Here is a 17119-nt window from a genome sequence, read left to right as displayed (position 1 = left end):
ATTCCTGAACTAAGTGTTTTTATCATTCTAGATTGCAGCCGATAGCAACAAGGACAGGAAGACACACATGCATCAAGTGCAAGAAATACTGTGTGTGTTGCAAATGTAAAACTCTGTCCCTCATGTGGGGTGTAGACCGGCCCTCACTTGTGTTCAATTGGGCTCATTTAACATTTCCGTAAAATTTGTCCTTCCAATTTGTTCAGTTCAAAGCCATAAACATCAATAGTGATGTTAACCTTGTTTCATTTATATTTGTTCAAGATGAACATGATTTATTCCACCCATGTCTTGATTATAATTTATTTTGGTAAAAAAAAAAAAATTGTATTAATAAATGTGATCTAGCAGAGGTAAATGGCAAATATTAACCATGTATGCTGTCTGTATTGCTTGTAATTGATATAAGTCAACATTTAAGTATTAAGTATTTTTACGTAAATTGTTATGGCTGTATTGTTTTAAAAACCCAATAATGTTGTAGGTCCATAAGAACTGCAAACACGGTGAATAACAAAAACATGAACACCATACAAGGGGTTAAAAGGGCAATCTGGAGCTTCATTCATTTTGGGAACGATAAATGATTTATATGTACCCATTGATTCTTGAACTGTTGTATCCCATCAGAACCCAAAATATACACTTGTTTTACTACAATGTTTTTAAACAAACACTATATAGCTCCAAAACATGGTTGAAACTATCATTTTTATATCATGGATGGTCAGTCCTTGCATCCATAGCTGTCTGAGGGGTTACACATCTCCAGCCCCAACCCCCAGCTTTTTACCAAAATAGGGGCAGGGAAAACGCTTTGTTATTGTTTCAACTGCAGATTACCGCATTACAAACTGAATATATAGAGAAATCTATTCGATTCAGAATAGATAATCATGACCAGTTAACAACACAGAACCAAACTGCATCGGATGTAAGTTCTCTTGGTTAGCTGTGTGCGAGTTAGTGGTTTCTATACTATCAATGGGCAAGACCGATTCATTCTCCCAGTTTTCCTTTGTTCCTGTGTCATCTGTTCCTCTGATGTTGATTGGCTGAGTGAAGGGGAAGGCATGGGTGTTGATTGGTTCTGAGGAGTCCGAGGTTTCGCCCTCATCCTCGTCTCTTGGTTTCTCAGCAACAAAGTGTGACAGGAAGAGAGTGTGGATCTGGGAGAGGAAGTAGTCTCCCTCCTCCTCTGGCAGGGGCTCCAGATACCTCCCTAAAGATGACATCATCTAGATAGAGACAGAGGGTGTGACAGGGAGGAGAAAGAGAGCAAGATGTTGAGAGATGGAAGTGAGGCAGGGATGATAGAGAAAGAAGAGAAAGGACTCAGACAGCAGAGAGGGGTGAGACAGCGTGAAACAGGGTAAGAGAGTGAATAGAGACAAGGTGACCTACCTTCTCCAGACAGGTGAGATGAGAGTCCCTGCGGAACGGCCTGTCCATCTGGACACTGCCGTGGGCGTGTTTATACTTGTGGATGATCCACTCTGCCCTCCTCATCAGCTGGCTCCAGTCAGGCTGCTGCTGGGAACACTGGTAGTCAAACCTGTAGGGCAGCTCTGAGAGACAGAGGGAGGGAAAGAGAGAGGTAGAGGATGAATATGCACACTCAGACTATCTTTTTATTTATATTTTTCTACCAAGTTGACTAGAGGTTGTGAAATGGGTCCTGTAGTTGACTAGAGGTTGTGAAAGGGGTCCTGTAGTTGACTAGAGGTTGTGAAAGGGGTCCTGTAGTTGACTAGATGTTGTGAAAGGGGTCCTGTAGTTGATTAGAGGTTGTGAAATGGGTCCTGTAGTTGATTAGAGGTTGTGAAATGGGTCATGTTAAGAGGTTTGTGTCATACTCTGTGGTCCAGGTCCTTGGTCCTCTCTGACCATCAGGCAGGTGGTCTGGGAGCGGGGGGAGGGGTTAGCAGGGTCAAACGGACTCACAATCATCCCAATAAACGGGGCTCCGCCTCGAGAGAAATAACTCTTGAGAGAAAGAGAGAGAGTCAGAACACAGTTTCACACAGACACAAACACAGACACACACACACGTACCTGGAACTGGTCCTGTGTGTGTATATCCCGTATAGAGGGGTTTGGGTGGAAGGTGGGGTGAGAGTGGTACCATCCCACTACAGCCAAGCCCAGGCTAGACAACAGCTCACAGGCCTGAGTCTGAGACAAAGGGTCCATCTCACACTGCAGACCTGTACTCACACTGTTACACGGCTCCGCTGCAACAATCTAGCACATAGACACACACACACAAACAGAGTGCATTTGAAAAGTATTCAGACCTCTTCACTTTTTCCACATTTTGTTACGTTACAGCCTTATTCTAAAATGTATTAAAAATTGTTTTTGTCCTTATCAATTTACACACAATACCCCATAATGACAAAGCAAAAAACGGTTTTTAGAAATGTTCGCAATTTTTTAAAATAAAATATCACTTTTATATAAGTATTCAGACCCTTTACTCAGTACTTTGTTGAAGCACCTTTGGCAGCGATTACAGCCTCGAGTCTTCTTAGGTATGACGCTACAAGCTTGGCACACCTGTATTTAGGCAGTTCCTCCCATTCTTCTCTGCAGACCCTCTCAAGCTCTGTCAGGTTGGATGAGGAGCGTTGCTGCACAGCTATTTTCAGTTCTTTCCAGAGATGATCGATCGGGTTCAAGTCCGGGCTCTGGCTGGGCCACTCAACGACATTCAGAAACTTGTCCCGAAGCCACTCCTGCGTCTTGGCTGTGTGCTTAGGGTCATTGTCCTGTTGGAATGTGAACCTTCACCCCAGTCTGAGGTCCTGAGCGTTCCGGAGCAGGTTTTCAACAAGGATCTCTCTGTACTTTGCTCCGTTCATCTTTCTCTTGATCCTAAGTAGTCTCCCAGTCCCTGCCGCTGAAAAACATCCCCACAGCATGATGCTGCCACCACCATGCTTCACCGTAGGTATGGTATTGGCCAGGTGATAAACGGTGCCAGGTTTCCTCCAGACATGACGCTTGGCATTCAAGCCAAAGAGTTCAATCTTGGTTTCATCAGACAGGAGAATCTTGTTTCTCATGGTCAGAGTCCTTTAAGAGCCTTTTGGCAAACTCCAAGCGAGCTGTCATGTGCCTTTTACTGAGGAGTGGCTTCCATCTGGCCACTCTACCATAAAGGCCTGATTGGTGGAGTGCTGCAGAGATGGTTGTCCTTCTGGAAGGTTCTCCCGTCTCCACAGAGGAACTCTGGAGCGCTGTCAGAGTGGTCGAGTTCTTAGTCACCTCCCTGACCAAGGCCCGTCTCCCCCGATTGCTCAGTTTGACCAGGCGGCCAGCTCTAGGAAGAGTCTTGAATGATGGAGGCCACTGTGTTCTGGGGGACCTTCAATGCAGCAGACATTTTCTGGTACCCTTCTCCAGACCTGTGCCTCGACACAATCCTGTCTCAGAGCGCTAGAGACAATTCCTTTGACCTCATGGCTTGGTTTTTCCTCTGACATGCACTGTCAACTGTTGGACCTTACATAGACAGGTGTGTGCCTTTCCAAATCATTTCCAATCAATTGAATTTACCACATGTGGACTCCAATCAAATTGTAGAAACATCAAGGGTGATCAATGGAAACAGGATTGTGAATCTCATAGCAAAGGGTCTGAATACTTACGTAAATAATGACCATCGTTATGTTTGAAGGAAAAAGGGGGAGGCTTGCAAGCCGAAGAACACCATCCCAACCATGAAGCACGGGGGTGGCAGCATCATGTTGTGGGGGTGCTTTGCTGCAGGAGGGACTGGTACACTTCACAAAATAGATGGCATCATGAGGAGGAAAATTATGTGGATATATTGAAGCAACATCTCAAGACATCAGTCAGGAAGTTAAAGCTTGGTCGCAAATGGGTCTTCCAAATGGACAATGACCCCAAACATACTTCCAAAGTCGTGGCAAAATGGCTTAAGGACAACAAAGTCGAGGTATTGGAGTGGCCATGACAAAGCCCTGACCTCAATCCTATAGAAAATTTGTGGACAGAACTGAAAAAGCGTGTGCGAGCAAGGAGGCCTACAAACCTGACTCAGTTACACCAGCCCTGTCAGGAGGAATGGGCCAAAATCCATCCAACTTATTGTGGGAAGCTTGTGGTAGGCTACCCGAAACGTTTACATTTACATTTTAGTGTATTTAGCAGACGCTCTTATCCAGAGCGACTTACAGTAGTGAATGCATACATTTTATACATTGTGTATAAATTGATAAGGATAAAAACAATTTTTAATCCATTTTAGAATAAGGCTGTAACGTAACAAAATGTGGAAAAAGTCAAGGGGTCTGAATAGTTTGTGAATGCACTGTAGATACACACAGGATAGACTAGTGTTATCAGCATTTTCTTTAACATCATCATCATGAGGTGGTAGTCTCACCTTCAGGACTTTGTCCTCCTCGCTGTAGGATCCACCCAGTAGCCCGATGACCTCACCCATCGACACATGGGCATGCTGTGTAAAAATACAAACACAAAGACACTGAGCCCTAAGACCTTGGTAAACAACCCACACTGATAGCTCTGTCTGTGTGTTCATGCGTGAACATTGTTGCTTTATTAAATACGTGTAGATGTGTGTACCCACCATGTCCATGATGAGGAGAGCCTCGGCACACACTATCACCTGAAAGGGCTCCTGCCTTTCCTTTCCAAACACACGACACGGAATCAGCTGGAACGGATCCAGCAACCTGATAATGGAGAAAGAGACTTTTACTGCATTTAAATGTACAGTACACATTTCTAAGGATCCAGTGTTGTGACAACACACACAGACATCATTGGTAGTATTCACCACCCACTCACCCTCGGTGCCTGGAGACCTTACAGGGTTTATGAGGTCTCCTCATCTCTCTCCTCAGGGCTAGCTCCTCTGCACTCAGGTGCTCGTATGTCTGTCCCTCCAGGTCTTTAGCATCACGCCAGTTCCCCCACACGTCCCTCACGCGACGCTTCCTGGTTCGCTACGACACACAACCAATCAACATGTCATACAGCTATAACAGGTCACAGACACTTCATTTTATGCACGCTTCGACAATAACACCGAACCGTGCGCGAGGGCCCCCATCGACCCAGAGGACTGGGCGATCTCGCTCTCCGAGGCCGACATGAGTAAGGTCTTTAAATCAGGTCAACACTCACAAGGCTTCATGCCACAATTACTACCACCCTGTAGCACTTACATCTGTAATAATGAAGTGCTTTGAAAGGCTGGTTATGGCACACATCAACGACATCATCCCAGACCCACTCCAATTTGCATACCGCCCAACAGATCCATAGATGGCGCAATCTCAATTGCACTCCATACGTCCCTAACCCACCTAGATGAGAGGAATACCTATGTGAGAATGCTGTTCATTGACTACAGCTCAACGTTCAACACCATTCTCCCCTCCAAGCTCGTCACCAAGCTTAGGAACCTGGGACTGAAGACCTCCCTCTGCAACTGGATCCTAGATTTCCTGACGGGCCGACACCAGGTGGTGAGGGCAGGCAACATCACCTCCGCCACGCTGACCATCAACACAGGGACCCCACAGGGGTGTGTGCTCAGTCTGCTCCTGTACTCCCTGTTCACCGGACTGTGTGGCCACGCACGACTCCAACACCATCATCAAGTTTGCTGACAACACAACGGTGGTAGGCCTGAGCCCCGGCGACGATGAGACAGCCTAGAGAGGTGGTCAGTGACCTGGAAGTTTGGTGCCGGGACGTCAACCTCTCCCTCAACGTCAATACAGGAAATGGGGGGGGGAAAGCACGCCCTCATCCACATCAACGGGGCTACAGTGGAGCGGGTCGAGAACTTCCAAGTTCCTGGGTGTCCAAATCCCTAAGGACTTAAAATGATCCACTCACACTATGCATTGGGGCAGGTAGCGTTCTACGGGGATCAGCCAAACCCAGATTTGTCCGTCAGACTGCCAGATGGTGAAGCGTGATTCATCACTCCAGAGAACGTGTTTCTCCACTGCTCCAGAGTCCAATGGAGTGTAACTTTACACCACTACAGCCGACGCTTGGCATTGCGCATGGTGATCTTAGGCTTGTGTGCAGCTGCTCGGCCATGGAAACCAAGTGATGCAACCGATTATTACGCGCTGCACACTTCAGCAATCGCCGGTCCTGTAATGTGAGCTTGTGTGGCCGACCACTTCGCGGCTGAGCAGTTGATGATCCTATACGTTTCCACTTCACAATAACAGCACTTACAGTTGACAGGCGCAGATCTAGCAGGGCAGAAATTTGACGAACAGACTTGGAAAGGTGGCATCCTATGACGGTGCCACTTTGAAAGTCACTGAGCTCTTCAGTAAGGCCATTCTACTGCCAATGTATTCTATGGAGATTGCTGTGTGCTCGATTTTATACACCTGTCAGCAACAGGTGTGGCTGAAATAGCCGAATCCACTAATTTTAAGGGGTGTCTACATAATTCTGTATATATTGTGTATCTACCTCTATCACTCCAGTATCCTGCACACTGTAAATATAGTATTGGAACTGAACCTGTATATAGCTTCTTACTTTCTCGAGTTGTACTGACTTACATTCTGTGTGTTTTTATTCTACCTTGTGTTACTTTTGTGCTATATTGATTACTGCATTGCTGGGTGTGGAGCTCACACAGGACCACGTGCTGACACAGACCAATCACGGGCCGGCAGCATAGAGTTGACTCTCAGGCAGGATGAAAACGCCTAAATCGACCATAATCCTTTGCTAGTTACGGCCACTTTCACCATGATCCTTAGCGACTTGTTTGTGCCATTCAGCAATATGGCACACTTCAAATTCAAATACTTCCGGCTGCATGCGCCATTGGGAGTTTTCCATAGGAATACATGGATGACGTCAGCGCTATCACTATCTACTGGTTTTAATGTCTATGGATAAAACAGCACAATATGTACTGAAAATATTTTTCCCACGCTGCCGGACGCTCCTCTCCTCCATTTCATCAACAAAACAATAACAAATGTGCTGAGGGAAACTGCCGCTGTTTCCCTAAATGTAGATTCCATCTTTAATAAACCAAATATAAATGACAAACCTAGGCCTGACAAATACCTGACATTGATAGGTGTTCTCTCACAATGCTCTATTGTCTGGACCAGCTAGAGGGGTCTGGGATACAGTAGGGGGTCAGAGGTTATAGGGGTCAGAGGTTACAGAGGTCAGGGGTTGACTCACCATGCTCTGTAGTCTTTGGGCAAGCTGGTATTCCAGAGTGTCTCTGCTCTCTCTGGGTTTAGAACGATCCACAACCCTGGGACGGTTATACACTGCCTGATCTGGAGGGGAAGAGTGGAGAGAATAGACAGGTAGATCAGACAGGTAGATCAGACAAATCAGAAAAAATTGCATAACCAAGAAAGATAGGACTGAGAAAAAGAATGAGAGAATCACACTAGTAGTGAGTCCTAGTTACCACAGTTGAAGTTGATGGCTCCTATCAGCTCCAGGTAGGTGTGTATTCTGCCGATACAGTTGACATCTCCACAGTTCTTCAGACCAGGACGCACTGACGTCTTGTTCAAATACTTGGGCTTACTCTTCAACCTGAGACCAACACACACAAAAAGCATGTTGAAAGTGAAACCTTGATGTCTCTGATTGGTTGTGGTTGTGTGTGTACCATTGGTCCAGCATGTAGTTCCTGATCCTCAGGTATCTCTCTGGGGTTTTGGATGGCCGTCCCTCAAAGAATTCTGGGATAGCTTGTTTCTCCTCCTCAGTGATAGTCGCCAGGTCCAGCTTCGCTTCCTGCTCGGGGGCTGTAAGCTCCTCCTCTTCAAACTCCTCCCCTGCCTCTTGCCACCCAGACCCCCCTGTCTCCTCTCCAGACTCCACTGGGTCCCTCAGGGGCTCAGCAGTTCCCCCCTCACACTGTCCGCTGGGGGCCTGCTCTGCTGGGCAGGTGGCTGTGAGGGGTGATGGAGGGCTACAGTTAGGCTGCTCCTGATCCGTCTCTTCCAGCCCGAGGTGTGTCTGGTTGGGTTGCACCTGGTGAGTCTCTCCATGGTTGTCCAGCTCCTCTGGCGCTCCAGGTTCATGTGTCTCAGTCCTAACTCCAGCCTGGAGGTCCTCACCATTCCCCTCAATATTTCTTTCTCCTCCATTTCCTCCTCCACTCCCTCCCTCATCGCTGAAGTCATCAGTGATGTCCACCTCCTCCTCCTCTTCGTCCCCCAGTCTCTCTATCCGGACAGCGTTGGTCAGAGCTGACAGGTGGGTGGGGACAGACAGGCCAGAGGTGAACACTGTTGACCCTGTCTCTGGGACCTGGCCTAAAACCAGCGGGGCTGTAGGGGTTGCCACTGCAGTGGTATTGCACTCTGATTTAGCCTGCAGGCAGAGAGGACAGGGAGAGTGACATGGTGAGAGAGGACAGAGACTGTAGGATATCTCAAATATATCCTGGTTGGCTGAGCTGGGAGAGATGTCGACTAGAGGACAGTGTTACCTTGTGTTTGAAGTACTGTCTGGCGTAACTCTTCACCTGTAGAATGGTCCGACTGCCTACCAGCTTGGAGATCTTAGTCCACCTACGGCCAAACTGAGCCTGGGGGTATAAAAAGTAGGGTGTCATCTGAGATCAGTGAGAAGAGAAGAGAGGAGAAGAGAGGGTCGTACCAGTCCTTTCTCAAACAGCTCCTTCTCCTGCTGAGACCAGCGAGTGGCTGTAGAGGAACCTGAAGGCTTGGCAGGAGACCTGGGTGAAAACACAGCAGTAACAGTATCATGTCAGAGGCAACAACACATCAGAGGGGTGGGAAGTGAACGTTTTCACAAGAGGTTTAGATCAACACAAGGACAAATGGGACAACTGACTCACTTTTTCACTTTGGGTTTAGGCTTGCAGTTAGGTGAGTTGGCCCACACACTCTTGGACATCTCTTTACCTGTCAAATAATACCTAGAGAAGTGCTTAATAAGGACTAGAATACATCTTATATCAAGAACAACAGACATAAACACATCAAAATCTATCCCAGGGGTGTGTGTATGGTCTATGAGAAGGATACTGTTCCTCCAGCAGCATGTTCTCTATCACCTCTCTGTTCTCTGCACTGATCGAGCTGTCTAGTTCCCATGGCTACAGGGGAGAGAGAGAGAGAGAGAGAGAGAGTCAACACACACATGAAGACCATCACACAGTACTTCCATCATGGCATATTGATTTGGCAGCAACACTTCTTACCAAGACTCCAGTATTGTTCTTCCATGCTGACTGCGGGTACTGGTTCTGGAGTAGCGCTGATCCCTCACCAAAGCCCCTGACATAGAAGTGATATAGCTATCATCTCTCACTCTAGCAAGAATGTGATAATGATGTACAGTCGTGGCCAAATGTTTTGAGAATGACACAAATATTAATTCACAAAGTCTGCATGATGGCAATTTTCATATAGTCCAGAATGTTATGAAGAGTGATCAGATGAATTGCAAAGTCCCTCTTTGCCATGCAAATGAACTGAATCCCCCAAAAACATTTCCACTGCATTTCAGCCCTGCCACAAAAGGACCAGCTGACGTCATGTCAGTGATTCTTTCGTTAACACAGGTGTGAGTGTTGACGAGGACAAGGCTGGAGATCACTCTGTCATGCTGATTGAGTTCAAATAACAGACTGGAAGCTTCAAAAGGAAGGTGGTGCTTGGAATCATTGTTCTTCCTCTGTCAACCGTGTTTACCTGCAAGGAAACACGTGCCGTCATCATTGCTTTGCACAAAAAGGGCTTCACAGGCAAGGATATTGCTGCCAGTAAGATTGCACCTAAATCAACCATTTTATCGGATCATCAAGAACTTCAAGGAGAGCGGTTCAAATGTTGTGAAGAAGCTTTAAGGCGCCCAAGAAAGTCAAGCAAGCGCCAGGACCATCTCCTAAAGTTGATTGAGCTGTGGGATTGGGGCACCACCAGTACAGAGCTTGCTCAGGAATGGCAGCAGGCAGGTGTGAATGCATCTGCACGCACAGTGAGGCAAAGACTTTTGGAGGATGGCCTGGTGTCAAGAAGGGCAGCAAAGAAGCCACTTCTCTCCAGGAAAAACACCAGGGACAGACTGATATTCTGCAAAAGGTAATGGGATTGGACTGCTGAGGACTGGGCTAAAGTCATTTTCTCTGATGAATCCCCTTTCCGATTGTTTTCGGCATCCGGAAAAAAGCTTGTACGGAGAAGACAAGGTGATCGCTACCATCAGTCCTGTGTCATGCCAACAGTAAAGCATCCTGAGACCATTCATGTGTGGGGTTGCTTCTCAGCCAAGGGAGTGGGCTCACTCACAATTTTGCCAAAGAACACAGCCATGAATAAAGAATGGTACCAACACATCCTCCGAGAGCAACTTCTCCCAATCATCCAGGAACAGTTTGGTGAAGAACAATGCCTTTTCTAGCATGATGGAGCACCTTGCCATAAGGCAAAAGTGATAACTAAGTGGCTCAGGGAACAAAACATCAATTTTTTGGGTCCATAGCCAGGAAACTCCCCAGACCTAAATCCCATCGAGAACTTGTGGTCAATCCTCAAGAGGCGGGTGGACAAACAAAAACCCACAAATTCTGACAAACTCCAAGCATTGATTATGCAAGAATGGGCTGCCATCAGTCAGGATGTGGCCCAGAAGTTAATTGACAGCATGCCAGGGCGGATTGCAGAGGTCTTGAAAAAGAAGGGTCAACACTGCAAATATTGACTCTTTGCATCAACTTTATGTAATTGTCAATAAATGCCTTTGACACTTATGAAATGCTTGAAATTATACTTCAGTATTCCATAGTAACATCTGAAAAAAAATATCTAAAGACACTGAAGCAGCAAACTTTGTGGAAATTAATATTTGTATCATTCTCAAAACGTTTGGCCAGGACTGTACACACCTTTTCTATTCATATACAGTCTATACACAGCTTTATATATACAGTTGAAGTCAGAAGTTTTAATATACTTAGGTTGTTTATTTTTCAACCAGTCCACAAAATTCTTAACAAACTGTAGTTTTGGCAAGTCGGTTAGGACATCTACTTTGTGCATGACACAAGTAATTTTTCCAACAATTGTTTACAGACAGATTATTTCACTTATAATTAACTGCATCACAATTCCAGTGGGTCAGAAGTTTACATAGAATAAGTTGACTGTGCCTTTAAACAGCTTGGAAAATTCCAGAAAACGATGTCATGGCTTTAGAAGCTTCTGATAGGCTAATTGACAACATTTGAGTCAAGTGGCAGCAAGTGGCAGTGTACCTGTGGATGTATTTCAAGGCCTACCTTCAAACTCAGTGCCCCTTTGCCCTACATCATGAGGAATTCTAAAGAAATCTGAAAAAAATTGTAGACCTCCACAAGTTTGGTTCATCCTTGGGAGCAATTTCCAAATGCCTGAAGGTACCACGTTCATCTGTACAAACAACAGTACGCAAGTATAAACACCATGGGACCACGCAGCCGTCATACAGCTCAGGAAGGAGACGCGTTCTGTCTTCTAGAGATGAACGTACTTTGGTGGGAAAAGTGCAAATCAATCCCAGAACAACTGCAAAGGCCCTTGTGAAGATGCTGTCGGAAAAGGGTACAAAAGTATCTATAGCCACAGTAAAACGAGTCCTATATCAACATAACCTGAAAGGCTGCTCGCTCAGCAAGGAAGAAGCCACTGCTCCAAAACCGCCATAAAAAAGCCAGACTACGGTTTGCAACTGCACATGGGGACAAAGATGGTACTTTTTGGAGAAATGTCCTCTGGTCTGATGAAACAAAAATAGAACTGTTTGGCCATAATGGTCATCGTTATGTTTGATGGAAAAAGGGGGAGGCTTGCAAGCCGAAGAACACCAACCCAACCATGAAGCACGGGGGTGGCAGCATCATGTTGTGGGGGTGCTTTGCTGAAGGAGGGACTGGTGCACTTCACAAGATAGATGGCATCATAAGGAAGGAATATTATGTGGATACATGGAAGCAACATCTCAAGACATCAGTCAGGAAGTTAAAGCTTGGTCGCAAATGGGTGTTCTAAATGGACAATGACCCCAAGCATACTTCCAACATTGTGGGAAAATGGCTTAAGGACAACAAAGTCAAGGTATTGGAGTGGCCATCACAAAGCCCTGACCTCAATCCCATAGAAATTTTGTGGGCAGAACTGAAAAAGCGTGTGCGAGCAAGGAGGCCTATAAAACCTGCCTCAGTTACACCAGTTCTGTCAGGAGGAATGGGATAAAATTCACCCAACTTATTGTGGGAAGCTTGTGGAAGGCTACCCCGACACGTTTGACCCAAGTTACACAATTTAAAGGCAATGCTACCAAATACTAATTGAGTGTATGTAAACTACTGACCCACTGGGAATGTAATGAAATAAATAGAAGTTGAAATAAATCACTACTATTATTCTGACATTTCACATTCTTAAAATAAAGTGGTTATCGAACTGACCTAAAACAGGGATTTTTTACTTGGATTAAATGTCAGGAATTGTGAAAAACTGAGTTTAAATGTATTCGGCTGTGTATGTAAACTTCCAACTTCAACTGTATACACACAGTACCAGTCAAAAGTTTGGATACTTACTCATTTGAGGGTTTTTCTTTATTTTTTACTATTTTCTAGATTGTAGAATAATAGTGAAGACATCACAACTATGAAATAACACATATGGAATCATGTACTAACCAAAAAAAAGTGTTAAACACATTTTAGATTCTTCAAAGTAGCCACCCTTTGCCTTTATGACAGCTTTGCACACTCTTGGCATTATCTCTACCAGCTTCATGATGTAGTCACCTGGAATGCATTTCAATTAACCTGTTGGGGCTAGGGGGCAGTATTTTCACGGCTGGATAAAAAAACGTACCCGATTTAATCTGGTTACTAATCCTACCCAGTAACTAGAATATGCATATACTTATTATATATGGATAGAAAACACCCTAAAGTTTCTAAAACTGTTTGAATGGTGTCTGTGAGTATAACAGAACTCATTTGGCAGGCAAAACCCTGAGACATTTTCTGACAGGAAGTGGATACCTGATGTGTTGAATTACCTTTAAGCCTATGCCATTGAAACACACAGGGGCTGATTAATGTTTTGGCACTTCCTATTGCTTCCACTAGATGTCACCAGCCTTTACAAAGTGTTTTGAATCTTCTACTATGAGATCTGACCGAACAAGAGCCTTGGAACGGTGATGGCCGATTAGACTCTGGCGCGCGAGGTCATGTTGGGTACCCTCGTTCCAAAACGTTTTAAAAGAGAATGCATTCGTCCACCTTGAATATTATTCATGTTCTGGTTAAAAAAGGCCCTAATGATTTATGCTATACAACGTTTGACATGTTTGAACGAACGTAAATATATTTTTTCCCCTTGTTCATGACGAGAAGTCCGGCTGGCTTAGATCATGTGCTAACAACACGGATCTTTTTGGATATAAATGATGAGCTTTTTTGAACAAAACTACATTCGTTATGGACCTGGGATTCCGGGAAGTGACATCTGATGAAGAGAATCAAAGGTAATGGATTATTTACATAGTATTTTCGATTTTAGATCTCTCCAACATGGCCGTTTGTCTGTATAGCAAAGCATATTTTTCTGGGCGCAGTGCTCAGATTATTGCAAAGTGTGATTTCCCAGTAAGGTTATTTTTAAATCTGGCAAGTTGATTGCGTTCAAGAGATGTAAATCTATAATTCTTTAAATGACAATATAATATTTTACCAATGTTTTCTAATTTTAATTATTTAATTTGTGGTGCTGACTTGACTGCCGGTTATTGGAGGGAAACGATTTCCTCAACATCAATGCCATAGTAAAACGCTGTTTTTGGATATAAATATGAACTTGATAGAACTAAAAATGCATGCATTTTAGTTCTAACACAATGTCCTAGGAGTGTCATCTGATGGAGATTGTAAAAGGTTAGTGCATCATTTTAGCTGGTTTTATGGTTTTGGTGACCCTGTCTTTGAATTGACAAAACATTACACACAGCTATTGTCAATGTACTCTCCTAACATAATCTAACTTTATGCTTTCGCCGTAAAACCTTTTTGAAATCGGACAACGTGGTTAGATTAAGGAGATGTTTATCTTTCAAAGGGTGTAAGATAGGTGTATGTTTGAAAAATTTGAATTTTGACATTTATTTGGTTTCAAATTTGCCGCTCTTGAAATGCACCTGCTGTTGATAGGGTGCACCACGGGTGGCACGCTAGCGTCCCACATAGCCCCAAGAAGTTAACAAGTGCGCCTTGTTAAAAGTTAATTTGTGGAATTTCGTTCCTTCTAAATGCAAAATGAGCCGATCGGGTGTGTTGTGACAAGGTAGGGTTGGTATACAGAAGATTGCCCTATTTGGTAAAAATACCAAGTCCATATTATGGCAAGAACAGTTCAAAGAGAAACGACAGTCCATCATTCATTTAAGACATGAAGGTCAGTCAGTCTGGAACATTTTAAGAACTTTGAAGGAGTCTTCAAGTGCAGTCGCAAAAACAATCATGCGCTATGATGAAACTGGCTCTCATGAGCAGCGCCACAGGAAAGGAAGACCCAAAGTTACCTCTGCTGCAGAGGATAAGTTCATTCGAGTTACCAGACTCAGAAATTGCAGCCCAAATAAATGCTTCACAGAGTTCAAGTAACAGACATCTCAACATCAGCTGTTCAGGAGAGACTGCATGCATCAGGCCTTCATGGTCGAATTGCTGCAAAGAAACCACTACTAAAGGACACCAATAATAATAAGAGAGTAGCTTGGGGCAAGAAACACGAGCAATGGTAGAACCGGTGGAAATCTGTCCTTTGGTCTGACGAGTTCAAATTTGAGATTTCTGGTTCCAACTGCTGTGTCTTTGTGAGACGTCGAGTAGGTGAACGAATCTCCGCATGTGTGGTTCCCACCGTGAAGTTTGGAGGAGGAGGTGTGATGGTGTGGGGATGCTTTGCTGGTGACATTGTCTGTGATTTAATTTAGAATTCAAGGCACACTTAACCAGTATGGCTACAACAGAATTCTGCTGCGATAGACCATCCCATTTGGTTTGCACTTAGTGGGATTATCATGTTTTTCAACAGGACAATGACCCAAAACACACCTCCAGGCTGTGTAAGGGCTATTTGACCAAGGAGAGTGATGGAGTGCTGCATCAGATGACCTGGCCTCCACAATCACCCAACCTCAACCCAATTGAGATAGTTTGGGATGAGTTGGACCGCAGAGTGAAGGAAAAGCAGCTAACAAGTGCTCAGAATATGTGGGAACTTCAAGACTGTTGGAAAAGGATTTCAGGTGAAACTGGTTGAGAGAATGCCAAGAGTGTGCAAAGCTGTCAAGACAAGGGTGGCTACTTTGAAGAATCTCAAATATAACATTTTGATTTGATTAACACTTTTTTGGTTACTCCATGATTCCATGTGTTACTTCATAATTTTGATGTCTTCACTATTATTCTACAATTTAGAAAATAGTATAACATTTAGAAAAACCCTTAAATTAGTGTGTGTGTCTGGTACTGTATGTATGTATGCATGTATGTGTGTGTACGTGTGTATATTGTAAACTGCTCGGGCATTGTTCGTTCTGATATTTCATCAATTCTTAAATTTGAGGGATTTGTGTGCATTGTTTTTTATTGTTAGGTATTACTGCACTGTTGGAGCTAGAAACAAGCATTTCGCTGCACCTGACATCCGCAAAATATGTGTATGCAACCAATAAAATGTTATTTGATAACAAGGACAACATGTATATGTGCTGATGTATTGTATGTCAGTAGGGAATTTGTTGGTTCTATTGTTCATATTTATTTGTGGGCTGGTGAATGCAGTACATCTATGCTGCGTTCACGTGCTAGTCGGAACTAGAAAACTCTGAAATGTCCGACTTGCTAACTTGGTGTGTAATAACTACAACCAGTTATCAAGTCGTAAATTTCAGAGTTTCCTAGTTCCGACTAGCACATGATTGCAGCATAGATGTACTGTATTCTGTCATATTTTATGTGGACACTAGGAAGAGTAGATGCTGCTTCAGTAACAGGTTATTTAAAATAAAATAAAAATGTAACCTTCATTTAACTTGGCAAGTCAGTTAAGAACAAATTCTTATTTACAATGACCCCGGCCAAACCCGGACGACGCTGGGCCAATTGTGCACCGCCCTATGGGACTCCAAATTATGGCGGGATGTGATACAGCCTGGATTCGAACCAGGGACTGTAGTGACGCCTCTTGCACTGAGATGCAGAGCCTTAGACCGTTGCGCCACTCGAGAACCCTGGTTATGGTGATCCTAATAAAATACAAACAAAAGAAAATCAAAATTTTGGCTATTATTTATTAATGGAGGATAAATGTCAGGAAAGCAGGAATTCCTGATTAATTAGAAGAAAAACAACATCCGTCCTATAAAAAAAAAAATAACTGCTGCAGCAAAGACAGTGGAGTGGGCGTGTCATGAGTGTCAGGTTTCACATGGCTGAGGCAGTTTGATGACTGGAGCCACATCAATCTCTTTTACGACGTTGTTTGGTAGTCGAAGGGGGCGACCATTACATGTTAAATTAACTAGCTAGAATAATCTACTGATCAAGCGACCTGTTGTCATCAGCTAACGTTAGCAGCTAGTTACCGTGCTAGCCATGTCTTTTGCGTGTCCAACGGGTTATTTTTTATTTAACTGGCTTTGGTTCTCTGAGTTGCCCAAATATCGTTTAAACGTTATATTAATGACTTTTAGCCCATCAATGAAACACAAAAAACGCTCTTACCCCAATTTAGCATCATATTCGTCTCCTTCGATATCAACGTCCAGCTCGTCCGCCATGTTGGCTACAGACAAATTTCAAACAACGGGCCAAGTGTACTCATTCACAACAATGAGAGGATTCCTCGACATCGGCACCAAGTGGTGGGAGTGTGATACAGTCACCCTTCCACATTGGGCAATGCAAGCGGTGGAGAATATATTTGCAAGGAGTGTTGAGACTCAATACTTTTAAAATATTTTGCTTTCCTAACCTCTTCTCCTTCATTACCACTGATAAATTAAAGATCTA

General features: G+C 44.1%; 1 protein-coding gene across 1 annotated transcript; it reads right to left on the bottom strand.

The window, feature by feature from the left end:
- Positions 1 to 289: 289 nt before the first annotated feature.
- Positions 290 to 16946, bottom strand: LOC106613979 (histone H2A deubiquitinase MYSM1). The gene is made up of 16 exons (XM_014216874.3): positions 16832 to 16946; positions 9248 to 9323; positions 9072 to 9142; positions 8882 to 8962; positions 8680 to 8758; positions 8510 to 8608; positions 7682 to 8391; positions 7475 to 7605; positions 7237 to 7337; positions 4843 to 5000; positions 4622 to 4727; positions 4415 to 4489; positions 2056 to 2244; positions 1857 to 1986; positions 1405 to 1568; positions 290 to 1238 (listed from the first exon to the last, which is right to left on the bottom strand). Exons 1-16 carry the CDS (start codon positions 16885 to 16887, stop codon positions 882 to 884), a joined length of 2583 nt encoding a protein of 860 aa, XP_014072349.3. The 5' UTR covers positions 16888 to 16946; the 3' UTR covers positions 290 to 881.
- Between the last annotated feature and the right edge of the window lie 173 nt (positions 16947 to 17119).

Source organism: Salmo salar, chromosome 10 (genome assembly GCF_965601325.2).
Source record: "Salmo salar chromosome 10, fSalSal1, whole genome shotgun sequence".
Lineage (NCBI taxonomy): Eukaryota > Metazoa > Chordata > Actinopteri > Salmoniformes > Salmonidae > Salmo > Salmo salar.
This window is presented reverse-complemented; position numbering and strand designations above follow the sequence as displayed.

Excerpts from the sequence above, each read along its gene's own strand:
- LOC106613979 (XM_014216874.3), bottom strand. The coding sequence starts at position 16,887 with ATGGCGGACGAGCTGGACGTTGATATCGAAGGAGACGAATATGATGCT. Across the intron at positions 4,728-4,842 it reads AAGGTCTCCAGGCACCGAGG|GTTGCTGGATCCGTTCCAGC; the intron begins GTGAGTGGGTGG and ends CTCCATTATCAG. Across the intron at positions 2,245-4,414 it reads AGGAGGACAAAGTCCTGAAG|ATTGTTGCAGCGGAGCCGTG; the intron begins GTGAGACTACCA and ends TCTATGTGCTAG.